We start from the raw sequence: 20,350 nt of genomic DNA, 5'->3' as shown, positions 1-20,350 counted from the left end.
CATGGCCTTTCTGTCCTCCTATCTTCTAGCTCTTGGAGACACTTCCGGTGACCTGGCCAATACATACAGTCGACCGGGCGTCCCCTTGCTTTCTTGCTCAGAGACCCTTAGCAAGATGTTTCCGCCACCATATGCTGGAGGTGCTTGCGTAAACTTTTCCTTCTCTTAAGTGGGGAAAGCTCTCTCTCACTTCCGTTCTCTGGCCTGCTGGCCCCGCCTCCCTGCCCCCCGCTGGGTCCTAGCGCCTTCCCCTTTCTGGTAGTGTTCTGGGCTCTGTTGGTGCGTGAAGCCGACGCAGATGCCACGGAGCCAGTCCAAGTCGGATCAGGTAGGAGACGCCTGCGGGAAGTCACGAAGACCCCGGGCAGCCCTAGTACGGATGCGGTCAAAGCTGGCCTCAGTTTTCCTGTGGGCACCGGAGGACTGGGTTGGCCCGACGCGAGCAGCGCGGGCGGGGCGGGCTGCAAGCGGCCCCAGGCGGGCTCCGGGCCCAGCAGGTCCTAGAACCCGCCGGCTGTCCCCGCGGGCCGGCTACTACGGACTCCTGGGCTCGGCCAACGCGGCTGCCGGCCTTGCGCGGTGTGGGCCCAGGGGTCCTAGAGCCCGCCATGTTGAGGGCTTTTGTCTTAGCTGCGCGGCCCGCCAAGTAAGGTCCCTAGCGCCTGTGGCCCCCCTCCCAGGCGGAGGCCCTGACCGCCCCTCCCGCGGTCCTAAAGAACGCCATTTGCGGGGCTTTGTCCCGCTTTTGGCCCTCCTTCCATTCATTTGTTCATTCCTTCATTCTTCGTTTACTTTTTCTTATCACGTTCTCCAAGGCCACGTTTTCCTAGTGTTCATTCCGAAACGAGTCAGCCCGGGGCCCTGCCCTGCGGGGACTGCCTGTCTGGTGAAGGTACCAACACAGATGGTTATAGGGATTGAGGAGCACAAGGTTTCTGCATCTCTTGGCCACTCCTCAGGTCGTCTAGTAGGCTCTAATGCCCTTCAACTCCCTTATACCTCAGCTGTCGCATTTTAGCAATGCCGAGATAGGCCGAGAGCGCTGTGGATCCTTTACTTGTACTGTCCACTAGGTATTATTGGGAGCATTGGAGAGGGAGTATTTGAGTGATGCAAATGAGTTTTCCCTTGGGAGAAGGGGAGCATGGGCTTCTTGGCAGAGGGAATTGCATATAGTAGGGCGAAGTTTGAGAACAATTGTGGCCGGAGCTTTGGTCGCTGACCCGAGCGGGTCACTGCCACTGAAACTGAGGCTGGAAAAGTAGATTGGGATCAGATTGTGAAGGTTTTAGGCCTAGCTATGATTAATGCTCACCTCTCCACAGTTGTATCAACTCACCAGATCTCTCCTGGCCTGAGAGGTTTATGTGATGACTACTTTCTTAAAGATGGGGAGACTTAAATGCCTCCTTTTTCACCTCATCCCTGCTTCCAGACTAAGCTTTTGGGGGAATTCAATCTCTGCATATCTTGTGATTACAGGTAACAGACTTGAGAGGTGAGGACATGAGATTAAGAGATAATTCTGTAGACTGGGCCCACTGTGCTGGTCCCCACATGCTTGCTTTTAATTCTTTAAATTTTTATTTATTTATTTAGGGTACTGGGGATTGAACGCTGGGGCGTTGGACCACTGAGCCACATCCCCAGCCCTATTTTGTGTATTATTTAGAGACAGGGAACACTGAGTTATTCAGGGACTTGCTAAGTTGCCAAGGCTGGCTTTGAACTGTTGGTCCCCCTTCCTCAGCGTTCTGAGCTGCTGGGATTACAGTGCTGTGCCGCTGGGCTGGGCCCACACTCTTGCTTTTAAAAAAAAAAGTTTACCTGTGGCCCTGCCTAGCTTAAGTCAATAGGACTGCTATATTCTCAGCAATAGCCCATTACCTGCAGAAGAACTAATATGCCCAGAAAGGACAAAAAGAAGAATACAAGTTACCCTGTAGTCCCTGAAGGGACATTTTGACCTTTATACCAACCAAAGATTCTGGGTCAGAAAGAGACAGGATTTCATAGGTTCTGACTCCTTCCTAGACACTGGAACCTTCCTTATCACATCACAAGGGAGCAAGACTTCCTAGGGTGAACAACTGCATCTTCCCAATTTCAGAGTGGGGGTGGTGTCCAGATTCATCGAGTTTCAACCCCCGTAAAAATCCCGGACTTTGTGAAAAATATGCTTTTTTGTCCAGAGACAGTTCAGGTCACTCCATGGCCACACTGTACTCATCTCTCTTATTTCATTTTCCCAGATAAACTACTTGTCGATCTGTATAACCCACCCAAAACCTTTGTGTGAGTTTGTAAAGAACCAGCTGTCTTTAGGACCCAACACCTGCCTTGAGGCCCTGCAAGCCACTTTTGGCTGCAGCTCTGAGGGCGGCAGACATGCTACAATGTTCGGTGTCTCCACCAATTATTTTACTGATTAACTCCTATTATTTTTTCTGGTTACTTTTTCAGATCTGCCTTTTCTAAACTCTTACTCAACAACTTGACCTGAGATAATTAAAAATTTCTGGTCAGGGCACACTGTGATGAAATTGGAAGGTCTTGATTGGAATCCATTTACCCACAGCCCTTTGTGGGGTAAGAGCCTGAGGCTTACATTTTTGGTCTTTTTGGTGGACAGACATTGTCTTATGGCAGTTGAAGGCTTCCGGCCAGGTTACTCTGACATGCCTGAAGGCTGGCAATTATAAGTCCCTGAGCACCCATGCCCTTTAGGGTAAAAAGACCACTTTGTCTTCCTTTTGCCCTCTCATCTTTACCTCTGGACCAGCAGAACATCATGGGACCTCACTCAGGGTTCAAATCAATGGGAACTCTAATGCACATTAAAGGTAAAAAGCATTTTTAATCTCTTTGGTTTAAAGTACGTCAATCTAAAACTCCTCTTCTTATACTGCATTACAGGATTACCTATAGGTTTCTTTGCTGCTTGATATCTGTCCATCTTAGGCTTGCTATCCTATTTGGGCCACTGGGACTTAAATGTTTGTTCTTTCTTTTCTTTTATTTAATATTTTTTTTTTAGTTTTATGTGGACACAATACCTTTTTTTATTTTTATGTGGTACTGAGGATCGAATCCAGTGTCTTCTACATGCAAGGCGAGCACTCTACCACTGAGCTACAACCCCAGCCCAGTTTTCTTTCTTTTTTTGTACTCTGGGATTATGTTCTTAATAAATTTCTCTCTAAACGCCAGAGTGGGAGGGGGAAAGGTAGAGAGACTGAACAGACCAGCTAAAAAAAAACTCTGGGTCTTTTCAGGGATGCTCAAGAAGACCCTTTAGGTATTGCCTTAAGGACAAAATAAACATTGCCCAAAGTGCAGGTAGGTCAGCTCCAAAATTTCAAGAGCACCAAGCAAGCCAACATCAGGCCCAGGAATTGGGAATGTCAGGGGACACTCACTTTTCAAGATGCTCTTTTTTATCCAGATATAAAATATTGACAAAAGGGAAAAATCCCTGTTTCTTTTTTTTGAAAGCCTTTTTCTATGGTCTACACTCTCCCCTGATCTCATAGGCTCTCATACTTTCTAAATGTCTTGATTGACTCTGATCTTATTCAAAAGTGCACTCTTGTCGAATATAAGTATTCTCTGTGTTTTTGTTTGTTTTTGATACTGATGACTGAACCCAGGGATGGTTTAACACTAATGTACATCCCCAGACATTTTTATTTTCATCCATTTATTTATTTATTTATTTATAATTGTAAGTGGATACAATATCTTTATTTTTTTATCTTTATGTGGTGCTGAGGATTGAACCCAGTGCCTCAGCCATGGCTCTATCACTGAGCCACAACACCAGCTCCCTTACTTATTTATTTATTTAAGGATAGGGTCTGGCCAAGTTGCTGGCTTTGAGCTTGGATCCTCCTTTATTGCCCCACATCTGTTTTTTTTTTGGGGGGGGGGTAGATACTGGGAATTGAACTCAAGGGCACTGAACCACTGAGCCACATTCCCAGCTCTATTTTATATTTTATTTAGAGACAGGGTCTCAGTTGCTTACCGCCTCAATGTTGCTGAGGCTGGCTTTGAACTTGCAATCCTCCCGTCTCAGCTTCCTGATCTCCTGGGATTACAGGCTTATGCCACCATTTCAGGCCTATGTATTCTTTTATTGGAGTAATTACAGCCATTTCATCTTGAGGAGGAAAAAACTCTGCTTTTTGGAGCTCCTGGTTTTTCTGGCAAATTGACCCTTGGTTCTATATGCCTATATTAATATAGTTTTGTTCTGATTTGTTTTGTCTAACTGGAGTTTTTGGTTTTTTTGCCCTGTGTCTATCAAATTTTCCCCCTGCTGTCTTTATTCTAAAGCCAGTTATTCAAGGGTTAACTCTCAAATTACCGGAAACTGAAAGAAAAGAGATCTTCCCCCTAAGAGGGCCCTATGGAGAGAAATTAACAGTGGTGATGATCAGAATGAATCTGCCCCCTAGAGGAGAAGTGGCCACCTGAACCTTTGATTTCAGTGTCCACAGTGGCTGACAGACTGTGCTCCAAACACCCCCAGATGTGCAGGCCTTCCCTGTGTCTGAGTCATATTGTAAAATCTATGGCAGGCTCTGAAGCTTTCTTTTGTCCCCTACCTGTGGGGATCTAATACCTAGTAAAAAGCTGTAAAATCTGTTTCCTGTATGTTTTTTGAGAGAGAGAGAGAGAATTTTAATATTTATTTTTTTAGTTTTCGGCAGACCAACATCTTTGTTTGTATGTGGTGCTGAGGATCGAACCCAGGCCGCATGCATGCCAGGAGAGCGTGCTACTGCTTGAGCCACAGCCCCAGCCCCTTCCTGTATGTTTTTGTGCACAAATTGTATATTGTTTGTTGTGTCTATATAATTGTTTACTTGGTACCACAACTGGCTCATGAATAAGTGAGTACTCAAAAGTTAGGAAAATGAATCCAGATATCTTCTAGTTCATATGACTTAAATCTTTAAAAAAAAAAAAAGTTATTTTAAATTGGTTAAAAAGATAAAAATAAAATATCATTAAAATTACTAATTCATGCGTTTTTCTAGGTGGCCAACCAAGTCTCTATAAAAATATGAAATGTGTAATGTCCATTGGTTTAGGATTTTTCTTTGACAGGAAAAGTACCTAAAATGTTAAATTAAATTTTTTTAGGATTTTTTTTTTTTTTTTTTACAGGAAAATGACCTAAAATGGTAACTGTGCTTGCCTGATATCTTGATTTTCATGGTTAAATTAGGTTTAGGGGCTGGGGTTGTCACTCAGCGGTAGAGCTGAGACATTTAGAGCACGTGCGAGGCCCTGGGTTCAAGCCTCAGCACCACATAAAAATAAATAAATAAAATAAAGGTATTGTGTCCAACTACAACTAAAACATATATATATATATATATATATATATATATATAAATAAAATTAGGTTTATTGTAAATGGGATAAAGAATTATAAATGTATTTGTTAGAGGAGGCATCTGATTAATTTGCAAGTTAAAATACTAAAACATCAGTCGCTAAACATAAATTCTCATGTGTAGTTTTCTTTTCGGTTGATTTCTTTCTTTTTTTTGGTACCAGGGATTGAACTCAGGGGCACTCAACCACTGAGCCACATCCCCACCCTATTTTGTATTTTATTTAGAGACAGGGTATCACTGAGTTGCTTAACACTAAGTTGCTTAATGCCTCACTTTTGCTGAGGCTGGCTTTGAACCTGTGATCCTCCTGCCTCAGCTTTCTGAACCACTGGTATTACAGGCATGTGCTACCAAGCCCAGCAATTCTAATATTTTTGGATTCTTGAATTTTGTAAAAAAAAAAAAAAAAAAAAAAAAAAATATATATATATATATATATATATATATATATATTTGGATCTATTAATTGTGGGGTTTTTTTAATATATATATTTTTTTAGTTGTAGATGCACACAATACCTTTATTTTGTTTATTTATTTTTATGTGGTGCTGAGGATTGAACCTAGTGCCTCACACTTGCAAGGCAAGCGCTCTACCACTGAGATCCAGCCCCAGCCCCAGCCCTATTAATTGTGTTTTTTAAAGTTGTTGGTATATTAAAAATATATTTATACAAAAATTATAGGTACAAACTGGGCGGTGAATACCTGTAACCCAGTTACTTGGGAGTCTGAGGCAGGAGGATCGAAAGTTTGAGGCCAACCTGGGCAACCTAGAAAGACCCTGACTCAAAATAAGAAGGGGTAGGGATGTAGCTCAGTGGTAGAGCACCCCGGGTTCCATCATAAGTAACACACATACACAAGTTATAGGGATATTTTTTGGTAAGAAAAATAAAGGGAGATATTTCTGGGTGAAAAGCATTTTATATGATAAAGTAATATTTTTTACCTAAAGTTCAAGATGGGGGGGAAAAAAAAGAAGAAAACAGGTCAAAAGTAAGGAGGTAAACAAGTTTTAAAATATCTAAGTTTCAAAAAGTTTGTAGAAGTTAATTCTTGGAAAAATTCTGTGTGTCATTAAGTAGGCTACAATTAACATATCTAAAATAATTTAAGGGGTTTTCTATGGTCAAAATTTAGTTTACTAATATAAAACCAAAATGTTTCTATATCTTAAAAATCATAGGAGTGGAGTTTGTGGCTCAGTGGTAGAGCGCTTGCCTAGCATGTGTGAGGCACTGGGTTCAATTCTTAACACAACATAAAAATAAATCAATAAAATAAAGGTCCATCGACATCTAAAAAATATTTTTAAAAGTAAAAAAAATCATAGGGATTTCTTAAAACATTGATCTGCTCTTAGTTATCAAGATAATTCATTGTGTTTGTTAGGTTTCATTTCATAGAAAAAAATTCATAAAGGAATTAGAGTTTGCTTAAGTAAGTCTTTTTTTAAAAATATTTAATTTCTTTTAGTTAGAGGTGGACACAATGTCTTTATTTTACTTTATGTGGTGCTGAGGATTGAACCCAGTGCCTCACGCATTCTAGGCATGCGCTCTACCTCTGAGGCACAACCCCAGCCCTAAGTCTTTTAAATGATTGCTTCATAACTCTGGTTAAAATTCTTATATTATGGGCTGGGATGTGGCTCAAGCGGTAGCACGCTCGCCTGGCATGCGTGTGGCCCGGGTTCGATCCTCAGCACCACATACAAACAAAGATGTTGTGTCTACCGAAAACTAAAAAATAAATATTAAAAAAAAATTTAAAAAAATTCTATGTTATTACAAATACATTTGATACTCTAAGTATATGTGACTAGAGTCATGTGTACATCTGAGGATTAGATATGTATATCTGAGCTTTGTCTAAATGTCATGTAAGAGTTTATGAAATTAAAGCTATATAAATTTAATCTAAATTAGAAGAACCAATAAGTGTTCTCTTCTGTATAATGTACCTTTGTATCTGGAACTTAAACATGTAGAAGGGTAAATAAAACTTGGCATTTCTGCCCTTTGTATTTGGTCTGCATATGTTTATTTTGATTGGAAAATCATTTTATTTATTGTACATAAGAGATATACTTGTGGACTGGGATTGTGGCTCAGTGTAGAGTGCTTGCCTGAGGCACTGGATTCAGTCCCCAGCACCACATTAAAAATAAATAAAGGTGCATCTACAACTAAAAATATTTTTTTAAAAAAAGAGAGATATACTTGTACATCAGATAATAAGTCTTTGTGGCCATTAGCATTGTTTCCTAAACTTACAAGAAGTCTAGAACTATCCTTTGATTTTTTTTTTCTGTGCTACATATGCTTATTATTACAATTATCTTACAACGTGGATTCTATATTTTATTTAAAAGTTAAAACTAAGTTAAGGGCTGGGGTTGTGGCTCAGTGGTGGAGCGCTTGTCTAGAATGGATGAGGCACTGGGTTTGATCCTCAGGACCACATAAAAATAAATAAATAAACAAGCAAACACATGAATAGTAAAAGTTAAATTATTTTAAGAAAAACTTAGTTACCATAAAGACATCTCTTTAACTGTGAAGCTGATTATTACTAGCATCTTTGTATATTAAGTGTATTTACATTCTCTGAGTGTTTAAGTCTTTTAAAATGTAAAGCTTAAGAAAATATTTTACGAAGCAGGTGTTCTTCAAACTAAAACTGTTTATAGCAATAGTCTTTTTCAGGCTTATATAAAAATAGCAGATTTCCTTTGGGCTCTATTTATGTCATCTAATGTTTCATAACTACATAAAAGTAACTTGTTACCCATAAGTTATATAAAAAAAATTGTTACTCTTTACACTAAGGTTCTGTCTCTTGCCCTACTCCATATTGAAATGGTCCTGGTAGGCTAAAATTAAACTTGTTTAAAGCTCTGTTCAAAAGGATTTTTTTTTTAAGAGTGAGAGAGAGAGAGAGAATTTTAATATTTATTTTTTAGCTTTCGGCGGACACAACATCTTTGTCTGTGGTGCTGAGGATCGAACCCAGGCCGCACGCATGCCAGGCGAGCATGCTACTGCTTGAGCCACATCCCCAGCCCCATCAAAAGGATTTTTAACAAAAAATAAATCTTGCAATGGATTTTTATATGTGACTAAGCTGACAAGTCATCTATGGGGGTTTTTGTTTTGTTTTGTTTTGGGTAGTGGGGATTGAACTCAGGGGCACTCAACCACTGAGCCCCATCCCCAGCCCTATTTTGTATTTTATTTAGGAATAGGATCTCACTGAGTTGCTTAGTGCCTTGCTATTGCTGAGGCTGGCTTTGAATTCGAGATTCTCCTGTCTTAACCTCCTGTGCCACTGGGATTATAGTCGTGGGCCACCTCGCCTGGCTGTTTATCTATCTATCTATCTATTTATTTATTTATTTATAAAGTTCCTTTTTTCAGTTGTAGTTGAACACAATACCTTTCTTTCTTTCTCTCTCTCTCTCTTTCTTTCTTTCTTGTGCTGAGGATCGAACCCAGGGCCTCGAACGTGCTAGGTGAACACTCTACCACTGAGCCACACTACCCCAGCCCTGTGTTTATGGGTTTTTTAAAAAAATTTTTTAGTTGTTGATGAACCTTTATTTAATTAATATATGTGGTGGTGAGAATTGAACCCAGTGCTTCACACATGCTAGGCAAGCACTCTACCACTTAACTACAATTCCAGCCCTATATATGGGTTTTTGATGCTAGAGATTGAACCCAGGGGCTCCTTACCCTGAGCTGCATCCCCAGTTATCCTTATTTTATGACATCCTCACTAAGTTGCTGAGGCTTGCCTCAAACTTGCAGTCCTTCTGCCTCAGTCTCTCAAGTGAGTGGTATTACAGGAATGTAATACCAGGCATGTACCATCCTGGCATCTCTGGGGTTTTGTGGAGGCTAAATAGTTATAAAAGATATATTAGTGTTATTATAAAAATTGTGTTTCTTGGTTCAAAGCTGTTATACAAACTAAATTTTTTTTGGTATTGTTAATTTTATTTTTTCCTTGTAAAACTTTATCATTGTTGCTATTAGTGTTTTGCAGAAGTACTACTTCTTTTTTAAACAATATTTTTAGTTGTAAATGGACATCATATTTTTTAAAGTATTTTTATGTGGTGCTGAGGATCAAACTCAGTGCCTCATATGTGTGAGGCAAGTGTACACACTGAGCTACAGCCCCTAGAAGTACTACTTCTAATAGAATAACCTGAGTTAATTTGAGATAATAAGCCATCACTCATCTATAGGACAGATAGGAGATAATACTGACTCCTAGTAGTAATGCTGACCTCAATTAAATGGGAGGGTAATTGTAAAATTATAGACATTAAAATTAAACTCATTATGCCCACTTCAAGACAGGTGAAACTGGCCTTCTGGGTGTTTAAAACCAAAACTTAAAAGATCAAAGCCAAGAAAGTAAAAAGGCTAAGAAAAACAAAATAGCCTATATTTTAGCCTTTGCTCTCTAGGTGAAACAGGACCCAGGGAACAATAGGACCCCTGTGAGGGCCCTACAACTCCAGGTGAGTCAACCAACCTGATTTGGGGGATTGTGAGAATCCTAAACAGAAAGCCAACTAATGTATGTTCTGCAAAGAGTGTGTCTAGGGAGGAAAATATCCTTAATACTACCAAGGGAAGTCACCTATGGTCAACAAGATCCTGGCAGATGGCTCACTGACAGACAAAAAAAGTGGAGGGCTTCTCAAAAGTTCTCAAAAGTAACTTCTGAGAAGTCTCAGCTTATCTGAAAGGTTGGGGGGAAAATTAATTTTGGGCCAATATAGGAGTCACGTATTTAGTCGTAAACACTCATTAGGAAATTATAACCAAAACACAGTCAGATATTGTTGCTTTAAAGAAGATGACATTGATTCTTTGGTTTTAATATTTTTTAGTTATACATGGACACAATATTTTGTTTATTCATTTTTATTTGTGCTGGGGATTAAACCCAGTGCCTCATATGATGAGGCAAGCGCTCTGCCACTCAGCCACAACCCCAGCCCGACAATGATTCTTTTAATGAAATTTGTGATGTATGCTTATGTCAGCCCTATCAGAAGTAAACATAGGCTAGGAGGTCATAAAAGAAGGGTTCTTGTGTAGGAATGCCTGACAGTATCACAAAAGACTGCCAGAATCACAAGTTTGTCTTAAGTCAATTTGAGCTTATTCTCACTAACTTGCCAATCTTCCTAACCTCCTACAAAGATGGACTCATTGATATATCTTGACAACTCTGCTAATAACTACAGAAACTTTTTTTTTGGTGGTGGTGCTGGGATTAAACCCATGGCCTGGAGCATGCTATCATGCTAGGCAAGTACTCTACCACTGAGCTACACCTTCAGCCTCTAACTCCACAAACATTAAATGACATCCACTCATAAATTAATGCTATGTCAGACCCTACCTTAAACTTTTATGAGCTATTGTCTTTGTAGTTTTCAGGGACTGACTGATTTTAAAAATTTATTTTTATGCTACTTATTGCAGAAAAATAATGCTTTTCTGTCTTTATTTATCATTGTATAAGCATGATCCCTCTCTTATGTATGTCTTGTCTGGTTGCCCACCAGCTGCCAGTATAAAATCTCGGGACCATCCTGATGCTAAATACCCTTAACTGCTCATGCCCCACCTGACAGTGAACAAGGACTTAAGGTCACATCTCTGAACATTGCCCCCTCTCAGCAAAAAACAGCCAAAATGAGTTGGTGACCAGTTAGCCTAAAAGAATCAAGGGACCTAAGTCCTTGAGGGGAAAAATGTTAGGTAACAGACAGTGGTGGGAATATAAGGTTAAGGGATAATTCTATAGACTGAGCCTAATGTGGTTTCTTTTTAAAAGCATCTTATCTGCCCTCCTGTCCTGGGCTTAAGTCAATAGGATTCTCAGCAAACTACCTGTTATCTGCAGAAGAAATTCAGGTCCAGAAAGTCTCCTCCCTGCAGATAAGAAGAATACAGCTTACCCTGAAGGGGGGACATTTATGATTTTTTATATCAACCAATGATTTCAGGACTCAAAAAGACAAGGATTTCACAGATTTTGGCTCCTTCCTCAGCCCTGGAACCTTCCATATCACATCAGAAGGGAGCAAGACTTCCTATGTCCAACATCTGCATCTTCCTGATTTCGGATTGTGAAGGGTTTCCAAATTCAGTAGTTTGAAATCCTTTAAAACTCCCTGGCTCTGTGAACAGTATACCACCCTCTCGGGAGGTATATGCTTATATCGTTATGCTTATCTCTGTTATTTCATTTTCCCAAATAAACTTCTGCTTGTTACTCAGACCAGCTTGAAATCCTTCCTATGGGTTCACAAAAAACTGGCAGTCTTTAGGATCCAGTACCTGCTTCATGGCTCCACCGCTGCTTTTCAGAGCAGCAGCTCATGGAGTGGTCTGGTCCCACACTACAACAGTGACACCAAAGACCTTCATTCCCTTCTAGGCTAGTAGTGAAGCAAAGGCAGAGCTCTGTCACAACAGTGAACCTACTTTGGAATATGGGGTGATAGTTGGACCTGGTGAACTTGGAAAGGAGGAAACAATCAGTTAATAAATACAGCTATTGAGTGATTTGCAAACTCCTACTATGGAGAAGGCAGAGGCTATAGACCTGGGTTTGAATTCCATCTGAAGTGGATTCACTGTGTTTCCTTTGGGTCACCAAATAGTTCTGGATGTAGAGGAAGCAAATCTATCACATTGCCTGGCTTTTCATCCACCTGGACTTCCATACCAGAAGCAGAGAATTAACAGTCAAATCACAAAAAGTGTAATGCTAACAAAGAGTATCTGGTAGCAAAGCAATAGTTAGGAGACAAGCAAAATTTGGTAGTCTGGCCACCTGACTTTGAATATTGACTGTGTCTATGACTTTGCTTCTCTGTGGTGTCACTTCTGGTAAAAACAGTAATCTTACTGGACCAGGACCCTAGGCTTATGACCTCAATTTAACTGTAAATACTTTGAGAAAAGCCCTCAAACACAGTCACAGTGAGGGTTAGGGCTTCAATAAATCAATTTTGAGAGAATACATTCAATTCATAACAAACTTCTAAGCACTTGTGAAATTAGTTTGAGCAGTATGCAAAAAAATACTTGGAATAACATCTGGCCCATAGTAAGCTTAGAGCGCAGTGACTCGTACCTATAATCCCAGTGACGTGGGAGGCTCAAGCAGGACTGCAAGTTCGAGACCAGCCTTAGCAACTTAGTGAGATCCTGTCTCAAAAAAGGGCATGGGATGTAGCTCGGTTAACAAAGTACCCAGGGTTCAATCCCCAGTCCCAGTAAATAAGTTAGCTTGCAAGGAGTGTTCAGGTGACACCATAAAAAAAATTAAAGAGGGGATGGGGCACTGATTAGCAGGAGAGGAGTGTAGAGAGCATTAAGAAAGTGGTCATAGCCAGGCATGGTGGCATATGCCTGTAATCCCAGCAACTCAGGAGACCAAGGCAAGAGGATTGCAACTGGGAAGCCAGCCTCAGCAATTTAGCAAGGCCTTTAGCAACTGAGTGAGACTGTCTCAAAATAAAATAGGGCTGGAGATGTGGCTCAGTGGTTATAGCAACCCTGGGTTCAATCCCTGGTACCGGGAAAAAAAAAAGGTGTCAAGCTAAGCTTACTTAAGGAAGCAATAGGGAATCAAGACCTAAAGGAAATCCAAGTGAGCTACACAACAATCCTGGGGAAATAGTGGTTCTTATGAGGGGAGGGAGCAGCTAATGCAAATGTCCTGAGGTAGGAAGGACTTGAACTCTGAGATGAAGAAATGAGGCAGGGGTTAGATGAATCAGGGCTTATTGATTGTGGGAAAATACTGGTCTTCATTCTGGGAGCAATGTCATTATTTGACTATAAAAAGCTTGAGGGAATAAAAACTGGTAGTAAAAGAGCCCAGTCCAGGAGTTTGAAAACTTGAGTTGAATCTGGGCTCCTTGACTAGATATGAATCCTTGTGAACACTTCCTCGCCATGGGTAATGAGTTCCCACAACTGTTTTCAGAGGTGTAGTAAAAATGCTTCTCTCCTAGGAGTGTGTGAAGACTTAAGGATGTGTGCCACATATTCCTATGTCCTACCCCAAGCTCCCTAGGTGGTTATTCTGATGCAGGTGTGTTAGTGTTCTGTTGCTGTTATCAATATACCTGACCAGAACAACTTAGAGGAGGAAAAGTTTATTTGGGCTCATGGCTTCAGAGGTTCAGTCCATGATCAGTTGGTTTCATCATTCAGGGCCCTAGGTGAGGCAGAACATCATGGCAGAGGTTAGCTGCTCAGATCGTTACATCCAGGAAGGAGAGGAAAGCAGGGAAGGGGCTTCAAGGAAGAGGACCCCTTCCATGGCACACATCCCAGTGACCCACCTCCTCTAGCCTTATCCTCCTGACCTATGATTACCATCAGTCAGTTCATCCAATCTAGGATGGATTGATTAGGTTACAGCTGTCATAATCTGATCATTGCACCTCAGAATACTTTTGCATTAATTAGCACAAGATCTTTGGGAGAACACCTCATATCCAAACCGTAACATAGGGGTCTTTTAAACTTCACTTGGAGAAAAACATCACTCTAGGAAGTGATAGGAGGAAGAGTCCTCAGTAAACAGGGAAGTAAGAATGTAATGTTAGGTTTTCAACAAGCCCAGCCTACCTGGCTCTCCACTCTTCATGAAGCTGGGTACCTATTAGGACCAACCAGGCACTTCTTTACTATTTCCCTTGGGAAGTGCCTTAGGTGGGATTTACCCCACCGCAGCAACTGGTCTTTGTTTCACAGAAAGACTCAGAGCTGTCATGGACCAGAATAGGGGCTAGAGCTCAGAAGCAGTAGGCTGAATACTCTGACAAAACAGGTGCTGGCTCTGGTCTCAAGGCAGTTCTTCAGGGATGAGAGAAGACATAGGTACAATCTGAGCTCAGGTTGTACCTATGAGCTCGGGGTTCTAGTCCCTGTGGGGCTGGTCCAGGTAATAGAAAGTCTGGGAGGTTCCAGATCACTAGAGCAAGAATTTAAAACAAGTTAAACACCTGGGTTAAAGTCAATGTTGCCTGAGTTACTAGCTGTGTGACTATGGGCAAGTTACTTCACTCTTGGAACCTCAGTTTATTCATCTATAAAATGGGGACAGTACTCTATCAGGAAGCAATGACAGAATTAAATGAGGTAACATTCTCAGCAAAGTGTCTAGCTCTGAAAAGACTGAACAATTGAGAAGAGTAATTCTTGTCTCATCCAATCCTCACCAAACCCCATGAGGTAAGTACTATTTTTACCTCCATTTTTCAGATGAGAAAACTGAGGTTCTAAGACATGCAGTAAACCACACAAAGTTTGCATCAGCTGGGAAGTGATGGAGGCAAGATTTGAAGCTGGTCATTCTGGCTTCAGAGGCTGTACATTAAGCCACAATGCTGTATTGTTCCTCTGGACCTCGGTTCCTTTATCTGTGAAAAGAATTTTTCTCATGGTGTTGACATGAAGGGTAAGTGGGTTAATGCATGTAAATAGAGCTTAGGATAGTGCCTGGTATTTGGCAAGTGCTTAGTAAATGTGCAAGTGTTGTACTACTATGTGCTCCCGGCCCCCAGTCTGCTATCATTTTTTGAAAGGGGGAAACTTTATCAGGCAGATTCTCCAGAGATGGCCTGATAGGGATAGTGAGTGCATCATCCAGAGATGAGGAGGGATCCCTGGAAACCAGGAGGAATTTGAGCCATCTGGTAAGGCTAGAATCCAAATCCTTTAGCTCACCTTTAAGCCTTGGAATTTAATGAGAAAAGTGAAATAACCAAACTGAGGGTTAAATGGAGTTGTGTGATATTGGGGCCAAAGGGAAGGTGCAGAACGAACCTGGGGAAGCAGGCCTCAAGTGAAGGATTGGTGTGATTTGGAACAACCAGGAAAAGTCTGGGAACTGGCATGGTACAGAAGCCATGGGAATTTCTTTAGTAGGGCTCAGGGAGTATCACACAATACCTGAAGGAGAAGACTGGCTGCACGGGTGAGGGGTAGGGCAGTGAGTAGGAATTAGGCAGAGTCTACAAAGAGAAACCTTTCCTAGAATAAGGGTCCCTGAGCCTCTTGATATTTCTCCAACACCCTCTTCAGTCAGCTCCATCCTCCACCTCAATCCCAGTGTCATAACTTAGAAGCCACCAACCTCTGAGACATACAGCAGAGGAGGAAATGGGTCTAAAAACAAGCCCTGATGTCACTGAGATTTCATAGTAAGTTACCCACAGGGCAGAAGTAGAGCCTTGGCACACCTGGCTCTCCCTTCTGGATCTACCCCCCCCCCCCCCCAGCTGCAGCTGCTGAGCTCTCTTTAAGTGGATCTGTTATAATCCTCTTCCCTTCATCCTCCCGGGAGGATAAGCTGGTGTTAAGACCAATGCAGCTGTTAATCCTATTTCCTTACAACCATGATCCTAGGAGCAGCTGGATAGATGGTATCTGGGCTCTGGACCAGAAATTAAGGACCCCAACAAGATCTTTTGTTCCATAAGGCCTCACTAGATCAGACAGAACTCAGAAAGGTTTCTAACTGCTAGCAGTAGCTCAGGTTGCCTGTAGAGTGAGAGATCCCCATTACCAGAGTTATGAGAACAGGAGCCCAATAGGGATTCCAGAGCAGAGGGTGGACCAGGATTCCTGTCTGGGGTGGAGTCCTTTGCAGCTGTGCAAGGCCAGAATTATCTGAACAGTTGCTTCTCTGCAAGTTAACTAACCAGAGAGGAAAAACAACACAAATATGGGGGACCTGTCTCTTCCAGGCAGTGCCAACCACCACATTTAGCTCATTGGCTCCTCCCTCTTCTAGGCCCAGTACTATATTCCTTGGGCCTTTGGAGAATTTTAAACCACGCCCACTCCGGTTACCCTGCAGCCTTCCACAGGACTCTGCATCTTGGCACAGCCCTAGACACTGGACTGAGGAGGGAAGATGATGAGACAGACGGAACATAGACATTCTAGTAATGCCACAGGGTTTGGAAAAGCCCAGAAGTTAGGGAGTGAAATGGACCTTTTGTGACCCCAGCTCCTCTTTGAGTCCCTCAATGAGCAGATCACAGAGGAAACAACAGACTATCAGAATTAGGAATGGTTGACAGGGAGGACATGGGAGCCCCATGGTTTGGGCAGAGTAACCAGGTGGGAAGTACAGATAAGTTAGGGTTCCCTCTGAAGCTTTGCTGAGGAGAGAGACCTTAAGGAATAGAAGAGGAATGTGGCTTTGGTCTAACCTTGCTTCTCTTGCAGAGAAGCCCTACCCGCCATGGAGGTGGAGGCTGCAGAAGCCCGATCCCCAGCCCCAGGCTACAAGCGCTCTGGCCGACGCTATAAGTGCCTGTCCTGTACCAAGACATTTCCAAATGCTCCCAGGGCAGCACGCCATGCTGCCACACATACACCTGCAGACTGCCCAGAGGAAGTGGCCGAGGTGAAGCCAAAGCCAGATTCAGAACCCAAGACAGAGGAAGCCAGTGGAGACAAGGTGTCAGGCTCAGTAGCTAAGCCTCGGCCCTATGCATGCCCGCTGTGCCCCAAGGCCTACAAGACTGCACCAGAGCTGCGCAGCCACAGTCGAAGCCACACGGGCGAGAAGCCCTTCCCGTGCCCAGAGTGTGGCCGCCGCTTCATGCAGCCCGTGTGCCTACGGGTGCACCTAGCCTCACATGCTGGTGAGCTGCCCTTTCGATGTGCACACTGCCCCAAGGCTTATGGGGCTCTGTCCAAGCTGAAGATCCACCAGCGCGGTCACACGGGAGAGCGGCCCTATGCTTGCGCCGACTGTGGCAAGAGTTTCGCGGACCCTTCAGTGTTCCGCAAGCATCGGCGCACGCACGCTGGGCTTCGACCTTACGGCTGTGAGCGCTGTGGCAAGGCCTACGCTGAGCTCAAGGACCTCCGCAACCACGAGCGGTGAGCGGTTCGTCCACGGGTGGGAAAACCATTGCCACTGCTATAAACAGTGGGGCCTGGGGTTGAGTTTCAAAGAACAAAATGAGCCAATGGGAAGGTGGGCCTGGGCACGTGGGAGAAGTTGATGTCCCTGGTTAGACAGGGGGGACAGGGCAGAACACCTGGAGATGGAACCCTGAAGGAAGATGGCATTGGATTGGCCTAGAATGTAGGACCAGCTGGAAGGGGGCGGGGCTTGACGTTGGGCAGCCCACAGGGTGGGTGGAGCCTGACTGCAAAGGGCCTGGTCCAGGGCTCTTTGGTGTGCATCTGAACGTTTCTTTCTAGGGTGGAGCCCTGTGTGACTCCTGGGGATTGGGAGGAGGCCCCCAGGAGCCCCTCAGTTACAGTCTAGAGAGACAAAAGGATTTTGTCACCTTCCTGGGTCTGTCACCTTCATGTCTGGTCTTCCATATTCCACAGGTCCCACACCGGTGAACGACCCTTCCTGTGCTCTGAGTGCGGAAAGAGCTTCTCCCGCTCGTCTTCTCTCACCTGCCACCAGCGTATTCATGCGGCACAAAAGCCCTATCGCTGCCCGGCCTGTGGTAAGGGCTTCACGCAGCTCAGCTCCTACCAGAGCCATGAGCGCACTCACTCTGGTGAGAAGCCCTTCCTCTGCCCACGTTGTGGCCGCATGTTCTCTGACCCCTCGAGCTTCCGGCGCCACCAGCGGGCTCACGAGGGTGTGAAGCCTTACCGCTGCGAGAAGTGTGGCAAGGACTTCCGGCAGCCGGCAGACCTGGCCATGCACCGGCGGGTGCACACAGGCGATCGACCCTTCAAGTGCCTGCAGTGCGACAAGACATTTGTGGCATCTTGGGACCTCAAGCGGCACGCTTTGGTGCACTCTGGCCAGCGGCCCTTCCGCTGTGAGGAGTGTGGGCGAGCCTTTGCTGAGCGTGCCAGTCTCACCAAGCACAGCCGTGTGCACTCTGGTGAGCGCCCTTTCCACTGTAACGCCTGCGGAAAATCCTTTGTGGTATCATCAAGCCTCAGGAAGCATGAACGGACCCATCGAAGCAGCGAGGCTTCTGGGGCTACTCCCCAACAGGAGCTGGTAGTGGGACTGGCGCTGCCTGTTGGCGTTGCTAGTGAAGGCTCTGCCGCCCCAGTAGCAGGTACAGGGCTAGGGGACCCTCCAGCAGGACTGCTAGGGCTGCCCCCAGAGTCAGGTGGTGTGATGGCCACACAGTGGCAAGTGGTTGGCATGACTGTGGAGCATGTGGAGTGCCGGGATGCTGGTGTTGGGGAGGCTCCCAGTTCCTTGGGAGGGACGGGAGAGGTGGGAGGTGAGGAAGTTGATGAGAAGCCACCACAGTTTGTATGTAGAGAGTGCAAGGAGACCTTCACCACCCTGACATTACTGCGAAGGCATGAGCGGTCACACCCAGAACTCCGGCCCTTCCCTTGCACCCAATGTGGCAAGAGCTTCTCAGACAGGGCTGGGCTGCGCAAGCACAGTCGCACCCACAGCTCTGTGCGCCCCTATGCCTGCCCCCACTGTCCCAAGGCTTTCTTGAGTGCCAGTGACCTTCGCAAGCATGAACGCACCCACCCTGTACCCATGGGAACCCCCACACCCTTGGAACCCCTTGTGGCTTTGCTAGGAATGCCTGAAGAGGGGCCAGCCTGAAACTGGTGGCTCTCTCTACCACATTCCCTGGAGCTCAGCCCCGACAGGGTGCCTCCTGAACCGATTTGCACCCTGCTCACTCCATGGACTCCAAATCCCTGCCCCTAGACAACTAGCTCACCTGTTACCTAAGAGAGCTGGGGATAGTGGAGACCAGCAGCATCTGTGACAGGGTTCTCTCTGAGTAACACTCATTAAAGCATTCACTTTGACACTGGGTTGTCTTCTGTGTTCTGGTTGAGGGTGAGTGGGTTGGGAGTTTGGGCACCAGATAAGATCCAGTGATGAAGCCTGGCCTGACAGATTAGAAACTAAAAGGGCCTTTGGATGCCTCATATCCTAAAGTTATGTTTGGGGATGTATTATGACAAAGGATTCCCTGGCCAAGTACATACAGGAAATTTCCTGTGCCTTTCTTGGGAATCCTTGGTTATTAAAAGTTGTATTTGTGGGGAAGGGGGGTATTAGGGATTGAACCCAGGGGTACTCTAACACTGAGATCCCCAACCTTTTTATTTTTTAATTTCATTTTTAATTTTTTTTTAATTTTTTTTTGAGACAGGGTTTTGCTAAGTTGCTGAGGCTGGTCTTGAACTTGAGATTCTCCTGCTGCAGCCTCCCAAGATACTAGAATACAGGAATGTGCCCCCATACCCAGATGATTAAGTTTTATTAAAAGGCATTAAATACTGCAATGAGTAAATCTATTTAGCTTTGTTTAGCCAATACTTATGACCATGAAACTGAGTAGTTATCTTATTCTTTTATAGATAATAAAATGAGGCAAATATTATGTTAGAAAGTATACTTGGAGGAAAAAGGGGTTTCCATTCACAACAAAACCCATAAACTAAAAAGGAATAATCTCACAAGAAATGTTCAGAACCTATAAAAGAAAATGATATATCTGGCCTAAAGGACAAAATTTAAGTAAATGGGTTCATACTATGTACCTGAATGAAAAAAGTCATTATTAAAAGATGTTAATTCTGGGGGCTGGGGTTGTAGCTTAGTGGTAGAGCGCTTGCCTTGCATACATGAGGCCCTGGGTTTGATCCTCAGCACTATGTAAATAAATAAAAAGTTAAAAAAAAAAAAAAAGAAGATGTTAATTCTGGGCTGGGGTTGTGGCTCAGTGGTAGAGTGTTTGCCTAGCATGTGTGAGGCACTGGGTTCAATCCTCAGCGACACATAAAAATAAATAAAGGTATTGTGTTTATTTACAACTAAAAATTTTTTTTTAAAAAGTGTTAATTCTCACCAGGTGTGGTGACACACACCTGTCATCCCAGTGGCACTGGAGGCTG

At 43.7% G+C, this 20,350-nt stretch overlaps 1 protein-coding gene across 6 annotated transcripts; it reads left to right on the top strand.

The window, feature by feature from the left end:
- The first annotated feature begins 111 nt into the window (after positions 1 to 111).
- Positions 112 to 19,257, top strand: Znf668 (zinc finger protein 668). Of its 6 annotated transcripts, none has more exons than XM_076839863.1 (5): positions 112 to 328; positions 2,464 to 2,843; positions 14,732 to 14,927; positions 16,706 to 17,368; positions 17,831 to 19,257. In XM_076839863.1, the coding sequence occupies exons 4-5, from the start codon at positions 16,722 to 16,724 to the stop codon at positions 19,041 to 19,043; spliced, it is 1,860 nt and encodes a 619-aa protein (XP_076695978.1). In that variant the 5' UTR covers positions 112 to 328; positions 2,464 to 2,843; positions 14,732 to 14,927; positions 16,706 to 16,721; the 3' UTR covers positions 19,044 to 19,257. The 6 variants fall into 6 exon arrangements, with proteins under 6 accessions (XP_076695978.1, XP_076695977.1, XP_076695982.1 ...); XM_076839865.1 differs by having other exon boundaries at positions 304 to 328; positions 2,786 to 2,843; XM_076839866.1 differs by lacking the exon at positions 112 to 328 and adding an exon at positions 872 to 892 and having other exon boundaries at positions 2,783 to 2,843.
- Positions 19,258 to 20,350: the final 1,093 nt, after the last annotated feature.

Source organism: Callospermophilus lateralis, chromosome 19, assembly GCF_048772815.1.
Source record: "Callospermophilus lateralis isolate mCalLat2 chromosome 19, mCalLat2.hap1, whole genome shotgun sequence".
In the NCBI taxonomy this organism is placed as follows: domain Eukaryota; kingdom Metazoa; phylum Chordata; class Mammalia; order Rodentia; family Sciuridae; genus Callospermophilus; species Callospermophilus lateralis.
The sequence above is the reverse complement of the archived record's forward strand: the minus strand, read 5'-3'. Positions and strand labels throughout refer to the sequence as shown.